The sequence below is a fragment of the Bufo gargarizans genome, chromosome 6 (assembly GCF_014858855.1).
Source record: "Bufo gargarizans isolate SCDJY-AF-19 chromosome 6, ASM1485885v1, whole genome shotgun sequence".
Lineage (NCBI taxonomy): Eukaryota > Metazoa > Chordata > Amphibia > Anura > Bufonidae > Bufo > Bufo gargarizans.
In genome coordinates this window covers 339092073-339109951 of record NC_058085.1, presented here as the reverse complement: position 1 = coordinate 339109951, position 17879 = coordinate 339092073, and the positions used below count along the sequence as shown (strand labels likewise).

The 17879-nt window shown below is 45.9% G+C and overlaps 1 protein-coding gene across 1 annotated transcript in view; it reads left to right on the top strand.

The window, feature by feature from the left end:
- The first annotated feature begins 3697 nt into the window (after nucleotides 1-3697).
- LOC122942364 (transmembrane protease serine 3-like) overlaps nucleotides 3698-17879 on the top strand; it is a 46903-nt gene continuing 32721 nt past the window's right edge. Inside the window, exons 1-2 of the mRNA XM_044299937.1 lie at nucleotides 3698-3947; nucleotides 15109-15162. Coding sequence (XP_044155872.1) covers nucleotides 3936-3947; nucleotides 15109-15162 — 66 coding nt within the window. The 5' untranslated portion in view covers nucleotides 3698-3935. The remainder of the gene's footprint in view (nucleotides 3948-15108; nucleotides 15163-17879) is intronic.

Below are 17879 nucleotides of genomic sequence, written 5' to 3'. Positions count from 1 at the left end.
GAGAAGGGACAGGAGCAGAGAGATAAGAGAAGGGACAGGAGCAGAGAGATAAGAGAAGGGACAGGAGCAGAGAGATAAGAGAAGGGACAGGAGCAGAGAGATAAGATTAAGGGACAGGAGCAGAGAGATAAGAGAAGGGACAGGAGCAGAGAGATAAGAGAAGGGACAGGAGCAGAGAGATAAGAGAAGGGACAGGAGCAGAGAGATAAGAGAAGGGACAGGAGCAGAGAGATAAGAGAAGGGACAGGAGCAGAGAGATAAGAGAAGGGACAGGACAGAGTTTAGATTACAGTTTGAATTAACCCTTTAGGATCAAATTGGCTTCTCAAGGAGAGATATATGTTAAAGGCATCCCTTCTTCTGTCTCATTCAGTAGCTATATAACTAAGGGTACTTTCACAAAATTCACACTTGTGGCAGGACGGATCTGGCAGGCTGTTCACCCTGTCGGATCCATCCTTCCGCTGTTTCGCCATGCCGCCGCTCCGTCCCCATTGACTATAATGGGGACGGGGCGGCGCTCCGGCGCAGTACGGGAGTTCGCGGTCAGAGGCCGCCGGACTAAAAAGTCGGACATGCAGGACTTTTAGTCCGGCGGCCTTTCGCCGTGCACTGCCGTACAGCGCCGCCCTCTTCCACATTATAGTCAATGGGGACGGAGCGGCGGCACGGCGAAACAGCGGAAGGATGGATCTGACAGGGTGACAATCTCTCTTCAGGTTTATTAGAAAATCGTGCACAGATTCAGTGGGCTCTTGGTAGTTAACTTGGTACATTGTCTGACTGAGCTCTGAAAGTCTGAGTGAGTCAGGAGGATTAGTGATTATACTTATAGTGATAGTGAAGGGATTCAAGGGAAGCGGGCGCCGGACAGGAGGACTCAGGAGTCAGGAGCTGTCATGTGTGGGGTGACTGTACATTGTTGTCTGTTGTGCATGCAATGCATTGTCACCCACAGTGCCAGCAGTCTGACAGCAGGACAACCAAGTGAATGCACAGGGAAAACTGGATGTGATAAGGTGATAACAGTAACACTGGCTGATAATAAAATAGTCCCCACAGTCCACACAGACATCACTCAGGAAAATAACTAGTGACTCGGCAAGTGAACCGAAGATCCGATTCATCTGAAAGATCTGAACTTCCCATCACTACTTCCTTCTCCTCTCTGTTTCTTTCTACACACTGAACTTACTTTATTAACAAGCCACAGATATATATATGAGTGGTGCCAGCACCACCTAGGGGCGCATAGATGTAATGACAATGCCAGCCTGATATTAGGAAATGCAATACATTAAATATGACAGCAGCAAAAGTTTAAAGTGCCCACATATAGCACATAGTAGGACACTGCGCTATGTCCCATTGCCCTAGAGGTTGTCACCTCCTTTCCCCATCCAGAAGTCACTGAGACAAGAAGCCAGAGGATGTTAGAATTGCACCCTTTTCGTACATTGATGGAAATTACAAGTCGTCAGGCCTGAACGAGGAGCGGGACGGAGGATATTGGATACTGGTGAGGTCTCACGGTGCACACCCAGACTGCGGACATGAACAGACATAACAATGGTGAGCAGGACGTGACTATCCAGTCTGTATAAATAAGTGAAGGATATCTGAGAGGCGGCGACAGCTCGCCCGGCCCCTGTGTTACCAGAGAGCGCCGCGTCTGCCGCCGACGCTGCATTCATTGCTTGTTATGGATTCACATCATGGATTAGTCCCGTCAGACAATGAAACCTGAAGGGCAACATTTTTTTAATACCTGCCGTGTCTATAGCACCCAGGACATCAATACGTTATAACGTAAGGTATTACCAGGTGGAGCTCGGCCATGGTGAACCTACACTCACATTCGGGAATTGCTGCGGTTCACCCCTCTGTGCAGGAAACGGCAGGGCGACCCTGTTCACGTGTATGGAGCCCCCAGTTCCCTGCACAGTCGGTGGCCTGAAGCGTGGAGGGGATCTGTGGGGGTCCCACAGGTTGGACATGCCACAATCATAACTATTCTAGGGATAAGCCATCACTTTGTAAGATGGGAGAAGAGGGAAGCGATATCTGTGACCAGGTCAGGGAGCATGCAGGTCCTGCTAATGGTCCAGGACCTGGAGAAGCCTTGGAGATCGGCAGGAGAGAATGTAGTGAGGGAGAACAATAGCATCGGTGAGCTGGTTGATGGTGAGGGGAGAGATGTAGGAAGGTGCAGCATGGGGGAGAGCTTGGTAAAACAGTGGAAGGTTTTTGCTCTGAGTGGATATAAAATATAGAGTTTGGTGTCTGTATCATTAAAGGGGTATTCTTGGCTCATAAAGCTTTGACATGTCTCTAGGTTATGCTACCACTTCTACTTGCTGGGGGTCCGACTTCCATGACCTCCACCCACCCTGAGAATGGGGTTCCCTGTAGAGGCAGATGGAAGAGGAAAGCCCTTCAAAGAAGACTCTGGAAACCAACCCTGATAATGGCATCCCCACGGGTGCGAACAGGAGGGGTAGCTGTGAATACTGGGGAACCACAGGATGGGGGCCCAAAAACACATGCGGAGCATTGACTACAGGGGGTTAAATACAGATGCCCTCACATAGGTGGGTTAGAAGGGACATGGGCATTCAGCCCAAAAAAAACTGAATTGTAAATGGGGGCAGAAATCTGGGGGTACATGCACATGGCACGCACTGCTGCTGCTGTGGTCAGGGTCCCCTCAGATGGAGGGGCATCTTTTATATACAGTGAGGGCTGTACATTCACTCGGGTCCGTATACTGGGAGTGACTGCACTCAGGTCCAGCTGTTCAAGAACATTGAGCAGTCAGTTCTTGAAGATGATGTGTTGGAAGCAGGAAAGATGGGCGAGAATAAGGATCTGAGCGACTCTGACAAAGACTGAATTGTGATGCGAAGACAACTGGGTCCATATTGACCCCTGTCCACCATTGAGAGCACCTACAATGGGCACAGGAGCAGCAGAACTGAACCATGGGACAATGGAAAAAGATGGCCTGGTCTGAGGGATCATGTTACGTCATGTAGATGGCCGGGTGTGTGCGTCACTTACCAGGAGAAGAGATTGCACTAGGTGCACCATAAGGAGAAGACCACCTGGTCTGAGGCAGTGTTCTTCTGGAAACCTGGCATCATATGGATGGGACACATACCACCTCCCTACAGACAAGTACCCCCTACATGGCAGTAGTACCCCCTTCATGGCAGTGCCCTCGCTCAGCAGGTTAGTGCCCGGCTGCACTGCAAAGTCTGTCCAGGAACAAGGAACATGACAAGGAGATGAAGGAGATGACTACATTCCCAGATCTCAATCTGATCGTCATCTGTGGGATCTCTGGAGGCCACACCGAGCAGCTTCCAGGCTCTGATACTACAGGACACCTCCGAGGTCTTGGGGCACGTGCCTCGATGGGTCAAAGGGGGAGAGACACAATATCAGGCAGTAAGTTTAATGTCACAGCTTATGGGTGTTCATTTCTACATACACTTGTGACCATCCCTGGATCTGAGGACATTTGTCGAGCACAAAGTTGTAATATTGGGGGCGCTTGTCATGGCCTCCTGGTAATTTCCATTAGAGGCCGGCCGCCCTCCGGTAGTATCAGTGTATCACACAGACAGCTGTACATCATGGCTCTGCCAGCAACCCAACACCCGCAGAAGACACCTGATCTGACCCATGGCTCGTCTTCCCGGGATGTGGCCAGCATGCACAGGGAAGATCTCACCGCATTGTGTTCAGCTGTCATTTGCAGTAACCAAGGCGACTTTCTATAGGTAACGACAATTCTCCAGCGCGTTTCGACTCCTGCCATTCTTTATCATATGAGCGATGTTGCTGTCGGGAGCCGGCGACATCCACATTACAGGGCGTAGAGTCTTGGGCCCCTATATGCAGCGGAGCCCGTGACACTGGAATGGCCACTCATGATGACAAAGGTAAGTCTCAGCACTTAAAGGGATACTACACCTAAAACTGAATGTCAGTACTTCTGGGGCGCCTCGGACCTGGACATCTGTGACATGAAGGAGTTACCCTGTTAAAGGGCTTGAACACTGAAAACATTCCGCAATGTCATAATGCAATTTGCGCTTTAATTAATTCCACACTGTTGTCAATATATCTGCTTGCTTTCAGTGAATAGGAATGTTGAAATGGTGACAGGTAATAAAGATCTAGTACTTCTCATACCCAAGAGTCTGCAAGAGTCAGGTGACATTGTATCCGTCACCAGTGCAGGAATCCAGGTCATTCCCAGGGTTCACTTACTTCTTCTTCCTACTGCACATTACATTTGAGCCTATTCGCTCCTGGCATATCCATAGGGCCCCATGCACATGAGACATAGATGGACGTCCCTTTGGTATCCATCAAGCTGGTATGTAGCGTTATACCTGTATAATTGCTGCACAGCCTGGTATTGTAGACGGCGTAAACCTCGTACTATACGTTTTGTAATATGCGTGTCATTCATCGGAGCCTTGGATCAGAGCCATCGGGAAATCATCGTGTACATCTGACAGAATACTGAATGTGAACAGAGCCTTACCCGCCCTGATGGCATTTGTGCTGCTGATCTGTTTAACTCGTAGAGAATTGTCTAAACTTAATAAATTACATCGTAACATAGTTTATAAGGCTGAAAAAAGCCTCTGTCCATCCAGTTCGGCCTCTTATCCTGCAAGTTGATGGAGAGGAAGACAAAACAAATTCCTTCCCGACTCCAATCAGGCATCAGAATAACTCCCTGGATCAGCGACCCCTCTCTAGTAGCTATAGCCTGTAATATTATTACACTCCAGAAATACATCCAGGCCCCTCCTGAACTCCTTTATTGCACTCACCATCACCACCTCCTCAGGCAGAGAGTTCCATAGTCTCACTGCTCTTACAGTAAAGAGCCCATAGTCTCACTGCTCTTACCGTAAAGAGTCCATAGTCTCACTGCTCTTACAGTACAGAGTCCATAGTCTCACTGCTCTTACAGTACAGAGTCCATAGTCTCACCGCTCTTACAGTATAGAGTCCATAGTCTCACTGCTCTTACCGTAAAGAGTCCATAGTCTCACTGCTCTTACCGTAAAGAGTCCATAGTCTCACTGCTCTTACAGTAAAGAATCCATAGTCTCACTGCTCTTACAGTAAAGAGTCCATAGTCTCACTGCTCTTACCGTAAAGAGTCCATAGTCTCACTGCTCCTACAGTATAGAGTCCATAGTCTCACTGCTCTTACAGTAAAGAGTCCATAGTCTCACTGCTCTTACAGTAAAGAGTCCATGGTCTCACTGCTCTTACAGTATAGAGTCCATAGTCTCACTGCTCTTACAGTAAAGAGTCCATAGTCTCACTGCTCTTACCGTAAAGAGTCCATCTCACTGCTCTTACAGTATAGAGTCCATAGTCCTCACTGCTCTTACAGTATAGAGTCCATAGTCCTCACTGCTCTTACAGTATAGAGTCCATAGTCCTCACTGCTCTTACAGTAAAGAGTCCATAGTCCTCACTGCTCTTACAGTAAGAGTCCATAGTCTCACTGCTCTTACAGTAAGAGTCCATAGTCTCACTGCTCTTACAGTAAGAGTCCATAGTCTCACTGCTCTTACAGTATAGAGTCCATAGTCTCACTGCTCTTACAGTAAAGTCCATAGTCTCACTGCTCTTACAGTAAGAGTCCATAGTCTCACTGCTCTTACAGTAAGAGTCCATAGTCTCACTGCTCTTACAGTAAGAGTCCATAGTCTCACTGCTCTTACAGTAAGAGTCCATAGTCTCACTGCTCTTACAGTATAGAGTCCATAGTCTCACTGCTCTTACAGTAAAGAGTCCATAGTCTCACTGCTCTTACAGTAAGAGTCCATAGTCTCACTGCTCTTACAGTAAGAGTCCATAGTCTCACTGCTCTTACAGTAAAGAGTCCATAGTCTCACTGCTCTTACAGTAAGAGTCCATAGTCTCACTGCTCTTACAGTAAGAGTCCATAGTCTCACTGCTCTTACAGTAAGAGTCCATAGTCTCACTGCTCTTACAGTAAAGAGTCCATAGTCTCACTGCTCTTACAGTAAAGAGTCCATAGTCTCACTGCTCTTACAGTAAAGAGTCATAGTCTCACTGCTCTTACAGTAAGAGTCCATAGTCTCACTGCTCTTTACAGTAAAGAGTTCCATAGTCTCACTGCTCTTACAGTAAAGAGTCCATAGTCTCACTGCTCTTACAGTAAAGAGTCCATAGTCTCACTGCTCTTACAGTAATAGAGTCCATAGTCTCACTGCTCTTACAGTAAAGAGTCCATAGTCTCACTGCTCTTACAGTAAGAGTCCATAGTCTCACTGCTCTTACAGTAAAGAGTTCCATAGTCTCACTGCTCTTACAGTATAGAGTCCATAGTCTCACTGCTCTTACAGTATAGAGTCCATAGTCTCACTGCTCTTACCGTAAAGAGTCCATAGTCTCACTGCTCTTACAGTAAAGAGTCCATAGTCTCACTGCTCTTACAGTAAGAGTCCATAGTCTCACTGCTCTTACCGGTAGAGTCCATAGTCTCACTGCTCTTACAGTAAAGTCCATAGTCTCACTGCTCTTACAGTAAGAGTCCATAGTCTCACTGCTCTTACAGTAAAGAGTCCATAGTCTCACTGCTCTTACAGTAGAGTCCATAGTCTCACTGCTCTTACAGTAAGAGTCCATAGTCTCACTGCTCTTACAGTATAGAGTCCATAGTCTCACTGCTCTTACAGTAAGAGTCCATAGTCTCACTGCTCTTACAGTAAGAGTCCATAGTCTCACTGCTCTTACAGTATAGAGTCCATAGTCTCACTGCTCTTACAGTAAGAGTCCATAGTCTCACTGCTCTTACAGTAAGAGTCCATAGTCTCACTGCTCTTACAGTAAGAGTCCATAGTCTCACTGCTCTTACAGTAGAGTCCATAGTCTCACTGCTCTTACAGTAAGAGTCCATAGTCTCACTGCTCTTACAGTAAGAGTCCATAGTCTCACTGCTCTTACAGTAGAGTCCATAGTCTCACTGCTCTTACAGTAAGAGTCCATAGTCTCACTGCTCTTACAGTAGAGTCCATAGTCTCACTGCTCTTACAGTAAGAGTCCATAGTCTCACTGCTCTTACAGTAAGAGTCCATAGTCTCACTGCTCTTACAGTATAGAGTCCATAGTCTCACTGCTCTTACAGTAAGAGTCCATAGTCTCACTGCTCTTACAGTAAGAGTCCATAGTCTCACTGCTCTTACAGTAAAGAGTCCATAGTCTCACTGCTCTTACAGTAAAGTCCATAGTCTCACTGCTCTTACAGTAAGAGTCCATAGTCTCACTGCTCTTACAGTAAGAGTCCATAGTCTCACTGCTCTTACAGTAAAGAGTCCATAGTCTCACTGCTCTTACAGTAAAGAGTCCATAGTCTCACTGCTCTTACAGTAAGAGTCCATAGTCTCACTGCTCTTACAGTAAGAGTCCATAGTCTCACTGCTCTTACAGTAAGAGTCCATAGTCTCACTGCTCTTACAGTAGAGTCCATAGTCTCACTGCTCTTACAGTATAGAGTCCATAGTCTCACTGCTCTTACAGTACAGAGTCCATAGTCTCACTGCTCTTACAGTATAGAGTCCATAGTCTCACCGCTCTTACAGTAAAGAGTCCATAGTCTCACTGCTCTTACAGTATAGAGTCCATAGTCTCACTGCTCTTACAGTATATAGTCCACAGTCTCACTGCTCTTACAGTATAGAGTCCATAGTGTCACTGCTCTTACAGTACAGAGTCCCATAGTCTCACTGCTCTTACAGTAAAGAGTCCATAGTCTCACTGCTCTTACAGTAAAGAGTCCATAGTCTCACTGCTCTTACAGTAAAGAGTCCATAGTCTCACTGCTCTTACCGTAAAGAATCCTCTTCTGTGTTTGTGTACAAACCTTCTTTCCTCCAGACGCAGAGGATGTCCCCTCGTCACAGTCACAGTCCTGGGGATAAATAGATGATGGGAGTGATCTCTGTACTGACCCCTGATATATTTATACATAGTAATTACATCTCCCCTCAGTCGTCTTTTTTCTAAAGTGAATAACCCTAATTTTGATAATCTTTCAGGGTCCTGTAGTTGCCCCATTCCAGTTATTACTTTAGTTGCCCTCCTCTGGACCCTCTCCAGCTCTGCTATGTCTGCCTTGTTCACAGGAGCCCAGAACTGTACACAGTCCTCCACATGTGGTCTGACTAGTAATGTGTAAAGTGGTTGGACTATGTTCTCATCACGGGCATCTCTGCCCCTTTTGATGCAACCCATTATCTTATTGACCTTGGCAGCAGCTGCCTGACACTGTTTTTTGCAGCTTAGGCTACTTTCACACTAGCGTTCAGAACGGATCCATCTGCATTATAACTTAGAAAAATTTTCTAAGTGTGAAAGTAGCCTCAGACGGATCCGTTCAGACTTTACATTGAAAGTCAATGGGGGACGGATCCGCTTGAAGATTGAGGCATATGGTGTCATCTTCAAGCGGATCCGTCCCCATTGACTTCCATTATAAGTCGGAACGGATCCGCTCGCCTCTGCACGGCCAGGCGGACACCCGAACGCTGCTTGCAGTGTTCAGGTGTCCGCTCACTGAGCGGAGCGGAGGCTGAGCGCTGGCAGGCGGATGCATTCTCAGTGGTTCCGCCTCCACTGAGAATGCATTAGGGCCAGACGGCTGCGTTCAGGGCCGCTTGTGAGCCCCTTCAAACGGAGCTCACGAGCGGACACCTGTTTATTAAAATTCCGAGGTCCTTTTCCATGTCAGTGTTACCGAGTGTTTTACCATTTAGTATGTACGGGTGACTTGCATTATTCCTTCCCATGTGTATAACCTTACATTTGTCAGTGTTAAACCTCATCTGCCACTTATCTGCCCAAGACTCCAATCTATCCAGATCCCTCTGTAGCAGTATACTATCCTCTGTAGTATATATATATACAGTATACTGTCCTCTGTAGTAAATATATACAGTATACTGTCCTCTGTAGTATATATACAGCATACTGTCCTCTTTAGTATATATATATATATATATATATATATATATATACTGTCCTCTGTAGTGTGTGTATATATATATAAAATTATACTTTCCTGTGTAGTATATATGCCTTATACTGTCCTCTGTAGTATATATACAGTATACTGTCCTCTGTAGAATATATACAGTATACTGTCCTCTGTAGTATATATACAGTATACTGTCCTCTGTAGTATATATACAGTATACTGTCCTCTGTAGAATATATACAGTATACTGTCCTCTGTAGTATATACACAGTATACTGTCCTCTGTAGTATATACACAGTATACTGTCCTCTGTAGTATATATACAGTATACTGTCCTCTGTAGTATATATACAGTATACTGTCCTCTGTAGTATATACACAGTATACTGTCCTCTGTAGTATATATACAGTATACTGTCCTCTGTAGTATATATACAGTATACTGTACTCTGTAGTATATATATACAGTATACTGTCCTCTGTAGTATATGTACAGTATACTGTCCTCTGTAGTATATATACAGTATACTGTCCTCTGTAGTATATATACAGTATACTGTCCTCTGTAGTATATATACTGTATACTGTCCTCTGTAGTATATTTACAGTATACTGTCCTCTGTAGTATATATACAGTATAATGTCCTCTGTAGTATATATACACAGTATACTGTCCTCTGTAGTGTATATACAGTATACTGTCCTCTGTAGTATATATACACAGTATACTGTCCTCTGTAGTATATATACACAGTATACTGCCCTCTTCCATGTCAAATACTTTACACAGTTTAGTGTCATCTGAAAAAATTGATACTTTACTGTGCAAGCCTTCTACAAGATCATTAATAAATATATTGAAGAGAATAGGGCCCAATACTGACCCCTGAGGTACCCCACTAGTCACAGTGACCCCTCCAGTACTGACCCCTGAGGTACCCCACTAGTGACAGTGACCCCTCCAGTACTGACCCCTGAGGTACCCCACTAGTGACAGTGACCCCTCCAGTACTGACCCCTGAGGTACCCCACTAGTGACAGTGACCCCTCCAGTACTGACCCCTGAGGTACCCCACTAGTCACAGTGACCCCTCCAGTACTGACCCCTGAGGTACCCCACTAGTGACAGTGACCCCTCCAGTACTGACCCCTGAGGTACCCCACTAGTGACAGTGACCCCTCCAGTACTGACCCCTGAGGTACCCCACTAGTCACAGTGACCCCTCCAGTACTGACCCCTGAGGTACCCCACTAGTGACAGTGACCCCTCCAGTACTGACCCCTGAGGTACCCCACTAGTGACAGTGACCCCTCCAGTACTGACCCCTGAGGTACCCCACTAGTGACAGTGACCCCTCCAGTACTGACCCCTGAGGTACCCCACTAGTGACAGTGACCCCTCCATACTGACCCCTGAGGTACCCCACTAGTGACAGAGACCCCTCCAGTACTAACCCCTCTGGTACCCCACTAGTGACAATGACCCCTCCAGTACTGACCCCTGAGGTACCCCACTAGTGACAGTGACCCCTCCAGTACTGACCCCTGAGGTACCCCACTAGTGACAGTGACCCCTCCAGTACTGACCCCTGAGGTACCCCACTAGTGACAGTGACCCCTCCAGTACTGACCCCTGAGGTACCCCACTAGTGACAGTGACCCAATCTGAGTGTGTACCGTTAATAACCACCCTCTGTTTTCTATCACTCAGCCAGTTACTTACCCACATACAGACGTTTTCTCCCAGTCCGAGCATTCTCATTTTATATACTAACCTTTTATGTGGTACAGTGTCAGATGCTTTGGAGAAGTCCAGATACACGACATCCATTGATTCGCCGCTGTCAAGTCTAGAACTTATCTCCTCATAGAAACTGATTACATTTGTTTGACATGACCGATCCCTCACGAAGCCAAATGCTGATATGGCGTTATTTGCTTATTTTCATTGAGGTCCTCCAAGATATCATCTCTTAGAAAACCTTCAAACATTTTACCCACAACAGACATTAGACTTACCGGCCTATAGTTTCCGGGCTCTGTTTTTGAAACCCTTTTTGAATATTGGCACCACATTTGCCATGCGCCAATCCTGTGGGACATTCCCTGTCAGTATAGAGTCCTTAAATATCAGAAATTAGGGTCTGGCTATGACATTACTTAATTCTCTTAGGATACGGGGGTGTATGCCATCTGGTCCTGGCAATTTGTTTATTTTAATCTTTTTAAGACACCGCTGTACCTCTTCCTGGGTCAGACAGGACACTTTTAATGGGAAATTAACTTTTACATTCTGCATTTCAGTTTATTTTCTTCAGTGAATACAGTGGAGAAAAAAATATTGAATAGCTTTTCTTTCTCCTCATCTCCCCTCATTACTCTGTAGAGGCCGACACCTTCAGATTTATACTTTTTACCATTTATATAATTGTAGAACATTTTAGGGTTAGTTTTGCTCTCTCTGGCAATTAATCTCTTGGTCTCTAGTTTGGCTGCTTTTATATGTTTTTTATGTATTCTATTTTTCAGTGCTTCCTAGCTGCCCTCCCGTTTTAGGGTACTTTCACACTTGCGTTAAACTTTTCCAGTATTGAGTTCCTAGTTTTATCCTAATGCATTCTGAATGGAGAGCAATCTGTTCAGTATGCATCAGGATGTCTTCAGTTCAGTCACTGTACGGTTTGTGGACAGAGAAAATACTGCAGCATGCTGCGGTATTTTCTCCATCAAAAATTCCGAAATTCCATTGAAATGCAATAATGCCGGATCCGGCCCCAAGTGTTCCGGAAAAACGGATCCGGTTTTGCGGTCTGTGCATGACCAGACCTTTAAAAACGTGAAAAAGATAAATACTGGATCTGTTTTTCTGGATGACAGCCAGAGAGACGGATCCAGTATTGCAATGCATTTGCAAGACGGATCCGCATCCAGATCCGTCTACAAATGGTATCCGTTTGCATACAGATTGCCGGAATCCAACAACGCGAGTGTGAAAGTACCCTTAGTGATGTAAATGCTTTCTTTTTGTCATTTATTGCTTTCTTTACAGTTCTGTTTATCCACATTGGTTTCTTCTTGTTTCTTAACCTTTTATTCCCATACGGTATGTACCTCTCACAATTAGAGTTTAGGATGCTTTTAAAGATATCCCATTTTGTGGCTGTATTCTTATTTTTGAGGACTTTGTCCCAGTTAGGTAGGCCTATGGCCTCTCTAAATTTAGCTTTTTTGAAGTTTGGTATTTTTGTTCCTCCCTGAGGAAACAATCTCTTGAATGACAATTGTATACATACATTTAGGAGGTTTATGTATATTTTTTACCCTACACCTTTCCTTGTGAACTGTTCTAGTCCCTCCTTCCATTCCTCCCCCAGTCCCACTACCTTGCCCCCGGTCTCTATCTGCACTATCTTCCCCTCCTATAACGTAGTTCCCCCCTCCCCAGTCCCTAGTTTAAACACTCCTCCGACCTTCTAGCCATCTTCTCCCCAGCACAGCTGCCCCTTCCCCATTGAGGTGCAGCCCTGCCCTACGATAGAGCCTGTAGCCGATAGAGAAGTCGCCCGGTTCTCCAGGAACCCAAACCCATCCTTCCTACACCAGTTCTGGGGCCACTTGTTCCCCTCCCTAATCTCCCGCTGCCTTTCTTGTGTGGCCCGTGGTACAGGCAGTATTTCGGAAAACATTACCTTTGAAGTCCTTGCCCTCAGCTTGTGACCTAAATCCCTAAAATCATTTTTAAGGACGCTTTACCTACCTCTAACTTTGTCATTGGTTCCGATATGGACCATGACCACTGGATCTTCTCCAGCCCCTCCCATCTGTCAACCTGATCCGCGATGTGTCGAACTCGAGCGCCAGGAAGACAACACAGCGTTGGACGATCCCGGTCTTTGTGACAGATTTCCCTATCTGTACCCCTAATAATGGAGTCTCCCACTACCAGCACCCGTCTGCCCTGCTCTCCTGGCCCCCTGCTTACTGGAGCCGACATTCCCCTGACTGGCAGAGGAAGTGTCCGGCTGCAGCAGTGCCGTCCCTGGACTGACATCCCCTCATCTGACAAACTTGTGTCAGATCAGGGCTAGCCTCCCTGGCACTCTTCCCTCTACCCCCCTTTCTAACTGTTACCCAGCTAGCTTCCTCACTTTCCTGATTCTCCTCGCTACCACCCTCCCTCACATCTACCCCATAGAGCGCTACCACCCTCCCCCTCATCTACCCCATAGAGCGCTACCACCCTCCCCCTCATCTACCCCATAGAGCGCTACCACCCTCCCCCTCATCTACCCCATAGAGCGCTACCACCCTCCCCCTCATCTACCCCATAGAGCGCTACCACCCTCCCCCTCATCTACCCCATAGAGCGCTACCACCCTCCCCCTCATCTACCCCATAGAGCGCTACCACCCTCCCCCTCATCTACCCCATAGAGCGCCTGCTCAGTGAGCAGCAAACTCTTTTACAAAACGCTTCTCAGTGTAGAAACTCGCCTGTTTAGATACTCGATGTGCGATTCCAAATGGGCAAATTGCTCACATTTTGAACAAAGATATGCACCCTCAAGCGGCTGCTCCAGGACTGCAGACATCGGACAAGACGAGCGCTGGACGGCGCTGTCAGTAATGGAGCACATACTAAGTGAGGATTATGTAAGAAAAGAGAAAAAATACAATACAGTGCAGTGATAAGTATATAACTTACTGTGGTCCCCTCCTAAAGTCCCTGAATCTGAAGTCACACACTTAATACAAACACACGCTTGAACTCAAACACGCGAACGCTCACAAACTCGTGTTATTTGCCTGCTTGTATGAATGCAGATCTCAAACCAGACGGCTTTTTTTCCCCTCTGGATTGAAAGGATTGTAACAAACCTTGTGAGATGTATTGTAGACATTGCTACAACTATAGGGGTCCCAGCAGAGGCAGTTATTGCCCGCAGGAATAAGGGCTGTCATGGCGCCCTGAGGCAGGAGCATGTCACTAGAGAGCGCCCGCACCACCCGGTCCCTGCCCAGTATATTGGGACTTGCCACCCATGTGAACACGGTCTCAGGTGCTTCACCCTGCTCCCCTTCTGTCTGCTCAGTGGCAATCTGGGAGGAAGCGACACAAACTGGCCCCACTGGCTAACGCATGTCCTTCCTCTCCTGCTCCTCCCAGTTTCCCAGTATACATGTATTGAATCCTTCCAGGCAACATTAAATGCAAAGTGCAGTTCTCCAGATTTCTGATGAATTTACGATTTTTAATTAAAGAAAAGTTACCCTCCGTCTCAGTTTCTCAATGCATTTACACTAGAGAAGTGGCATCAATACACTGATAAATGTGCTGCTTCCCTTCCTACAGTATATTGTAAACCTGTCTGTCTGCAGCCACCACTAGGGGGAGCTCAGTGCATAGGAATGTATACACTTACTATCGAAGAAAGCTGTAAATAATCTCTTTGCACTGAGCTCCCCCTAGTGGCGGATGATGGAAAATGTAGTGACTTTGTCTGGAGCAGAAGAAGGAGTTCAGCTCCCCCCAAGGTCCCAGTAGTTGTGTGGTCTGCCTCTATGGTAGGTATGGCATAGTTTTTTTCCCATGAGGCATGAATCTTCATACAATGCTGAGTCTTTTCGGTGAGCGCCAAGTCTCCCTGCCCCCGGCCGGGGACTAACAGCTCAACGTTACATACAGATGCACCAGTGTCATGTCCTTACATATCTGACACAATTTTTTCACAAAGTTGTGTCAGAAAAAAAGATTCTGTGTTGGAAAATCTATTAGGCCTCATGCACACGACCGTGTCTGTGTGCTGTCCGCGTACTTGGGTCCGCGGTCCGCATTCTGGGTGATCTGTGAGGTTTTCTGCATTCGTATATCGGTTCTGCAAAAAGATAGAACTAGTCCTATACGTGGCTGCAAAACAGACCCATTGAAGTCAATGAGTCCGCAAAAAATGCGGATGCAAGATAGACCGCAAAATACCTCCGGTCGTGTGCAGGGGACGGTGCAGTTGTATCAGTCACACAGCGATCGCCTCTGCTGACGTAAACCTCATATTTTTGATATTTTTTAGGTATCAAAAAGAATCTCTGTATTTGATATTTTCCCAGAAGACAACAGAACTCAGGTGAGTGCGCCGAATATACTGAGGGCGCACGAGAGGCATGGCGACCGCATGGAGACGGGTTGTATGGGCCAAATCTGTAGCGCTAGTGGTTAGACCTGTAAGCGTCAGACTGTTCACATGCTGCAGTTTTGTCGCAGTTCTGACACACTTACAGATGGTTCTATATAAATCCGCTCATATATATAGTGGTGTGTGCCATAAAACCGGTACCGTGTAGTCACAAACGCGCGCAGTTTGCCGTGAACTGCCCTTCGATGTCATGTGCACTGCTGCAGCCAATCCCTGGCCTCAGAGGTATACAGAGCAATCATTGGCTGAGACAAAAATATTTGCTGATGGCGCAGTCATTTTTGACTTGTTTTCACTACTAGAAAACTGTCCCGATAACTCCCCCGCGGTATTTTTTTTATATATTTTTCACGCTGCTTTTTGAGAATTTTTTTTCCTGTTTATTTTCATGTGGCCGGATGTATTGTTAAAGTCTAATGTGAATTATGAAATTTAGCACAGACAAAGCTTTTTTTCTGCTGTTTTATTGTGCAGCATGTGAGCAGTATTGTGTTATTTGGTCACTTAGACGTCTCTGTGAAAGCTAAAAATTTCTGAAAAAAATGCCTGTTAACAGTATTCATACCAAAAAGAGAAGCTGAAAAAAACTGTAATGTGGATTTTCTAATACTGTATAATCTTTTACTATGGAATAAAAAATGTTCAGTACCTGCTAAGTAATGTAGTGTATGTACACAGTGACTGCACCAGCAGAATAGTGAGTGCAGCTCTGGAGTATAATACAGGATGTAACTCAGGATCAGTACAGGATAAGTAATGTATGTACACAGTGACTGCACCAGCAGAATAGTGAGTGCAGCTCTGGAGTATAATACAGGATGTAACTCAGGATCAGTACAGGATAAGTAATGTATGTACACAGTGACTGCACCAGCAGAATAGTGAGTGCAGCTCTGGAGTATAATACAGGATGTAACTCAGGATCAGTACAGGATAAGTAATGTACGTACACAGTGACTGCACCAGCAGAATAGTGAGTGCAGCTCTGGAGTGTAATACAGGATGTAACTCAGGATCAGTACAGGATAAGTAATGTATGTACACAGTGACTGCACCAGCAGAATAGTGAGTGCAGCTCTGGAGTATAATACAGGATGTAACTCAGGATCAGTACAGGATAAGTAATGTATGTACACAGTGACTGCACCAGCAGAATAGTGAGTGCAGCTCTGGAGTATAATACAGGATGTAACTCAGGATCAGTACAGGATAGGTAATGTATGTACACAGTGACTGCACCAGCAGAATAGTGAGTGCAGCTCTGGAGTATAATACAGGATGTAACTCGGGATCAGTACAGGATAAGTAATGTATGTACACAGTGACTGCACCAGCAGAATAGTGAGTGCAGCTCTGGAGTATAATACAGGATGTAACTCAGGATCAGTACAGGATAAGTAATGTATGTACACAGTGACTGCACCAGCAGAATAGTGAGTGCAGCTCTGGAGTATAATACAGGATGTAACTCAGGATCAGTACAGGATAAGTAATGTATGTACACAGTGACTGCACCAGCAGAATAGTGAGTGCAGCTCTGGAGTATAATACAGGATGTAACTCAGGATCAGTACAGGATAAGTAATGTACGTACACAGTGACTGCACCAGCAGAATAGTGAGTGCAGCTCTGGAGTATAATACAGGATGTAACTCAGGATCAGTACAGGATAAGTAATGTACGTACACAGTGACTGCACCAGCAGAATAGTGAGTGCAGCTCTGGAGTATAATACAGGATGTAACTCAGGATCAGTACAGGATAAGTAATGTACGTACACAGTGACTGCACCAGCAGAATAGTGAGTGCTGCTCTGGAGTATAATACAGGATGTAACTCAGGCTCAGTACAGGATAAGTAATGTACGTACACAGTGACTGCACCAGCAGAATAGTGAGTGCAGCTCTGGAGTATAATACAGGATGTAACTCAGGATCAGTACAGGATAAGTAATGTACGTACACAGTGACTGCACCAGCAGAATAGTAAATGCAGCTCTGGAGTATAATACAGGATGTGACTCAGGATTAGTACAGGATAAGTAATGTATGTACACAGTGACTGCACCAGCAGAATAGTAAATGCAGCTCTGGAGTATAATACAGGATGTAACTCAGGATCAGTACAGGATAAGTAATGTATGTACACAGTGACTGCACCAGCAGAATAGTGAGTGCAGCTCTGGAATATAATACAGGATGTAACTCAGGATCAGTACAGGATAAGTAATGTATGTACACAGTGACTGCACCAGCAGAATAGTGAGTGCAGCTCTGGAGTATAATACAGGATGTGACTCAGGATCAGTACAGGATAAGTAATGTATGTACACAGTGACTGCACCAGCAGAATAGTGAGTGCTGCTCTGGAGTATAATACAGGATGTAACTCAGGCTCAGTACAGGATAAGTAATGTATGTACACAGTGACTGCACCAGCAGAATAGTAAATGCAGCTCTGGAGTATAATTGTCACGGCCATGCCCATGACCGTGACTCCTTGACCGCATGCGGTTGCCTGCGGTTTTATATGGGTATTCAAACATGGGTGAGGGCCGCTGGTGTGTGGCCTCACTTGTGGTTGCCGCAGGCAACTAGCGTGGTATTTTGCAGCAGAGCAGCCTGAGCGTCGCTAGGCAGCTTGCTGCA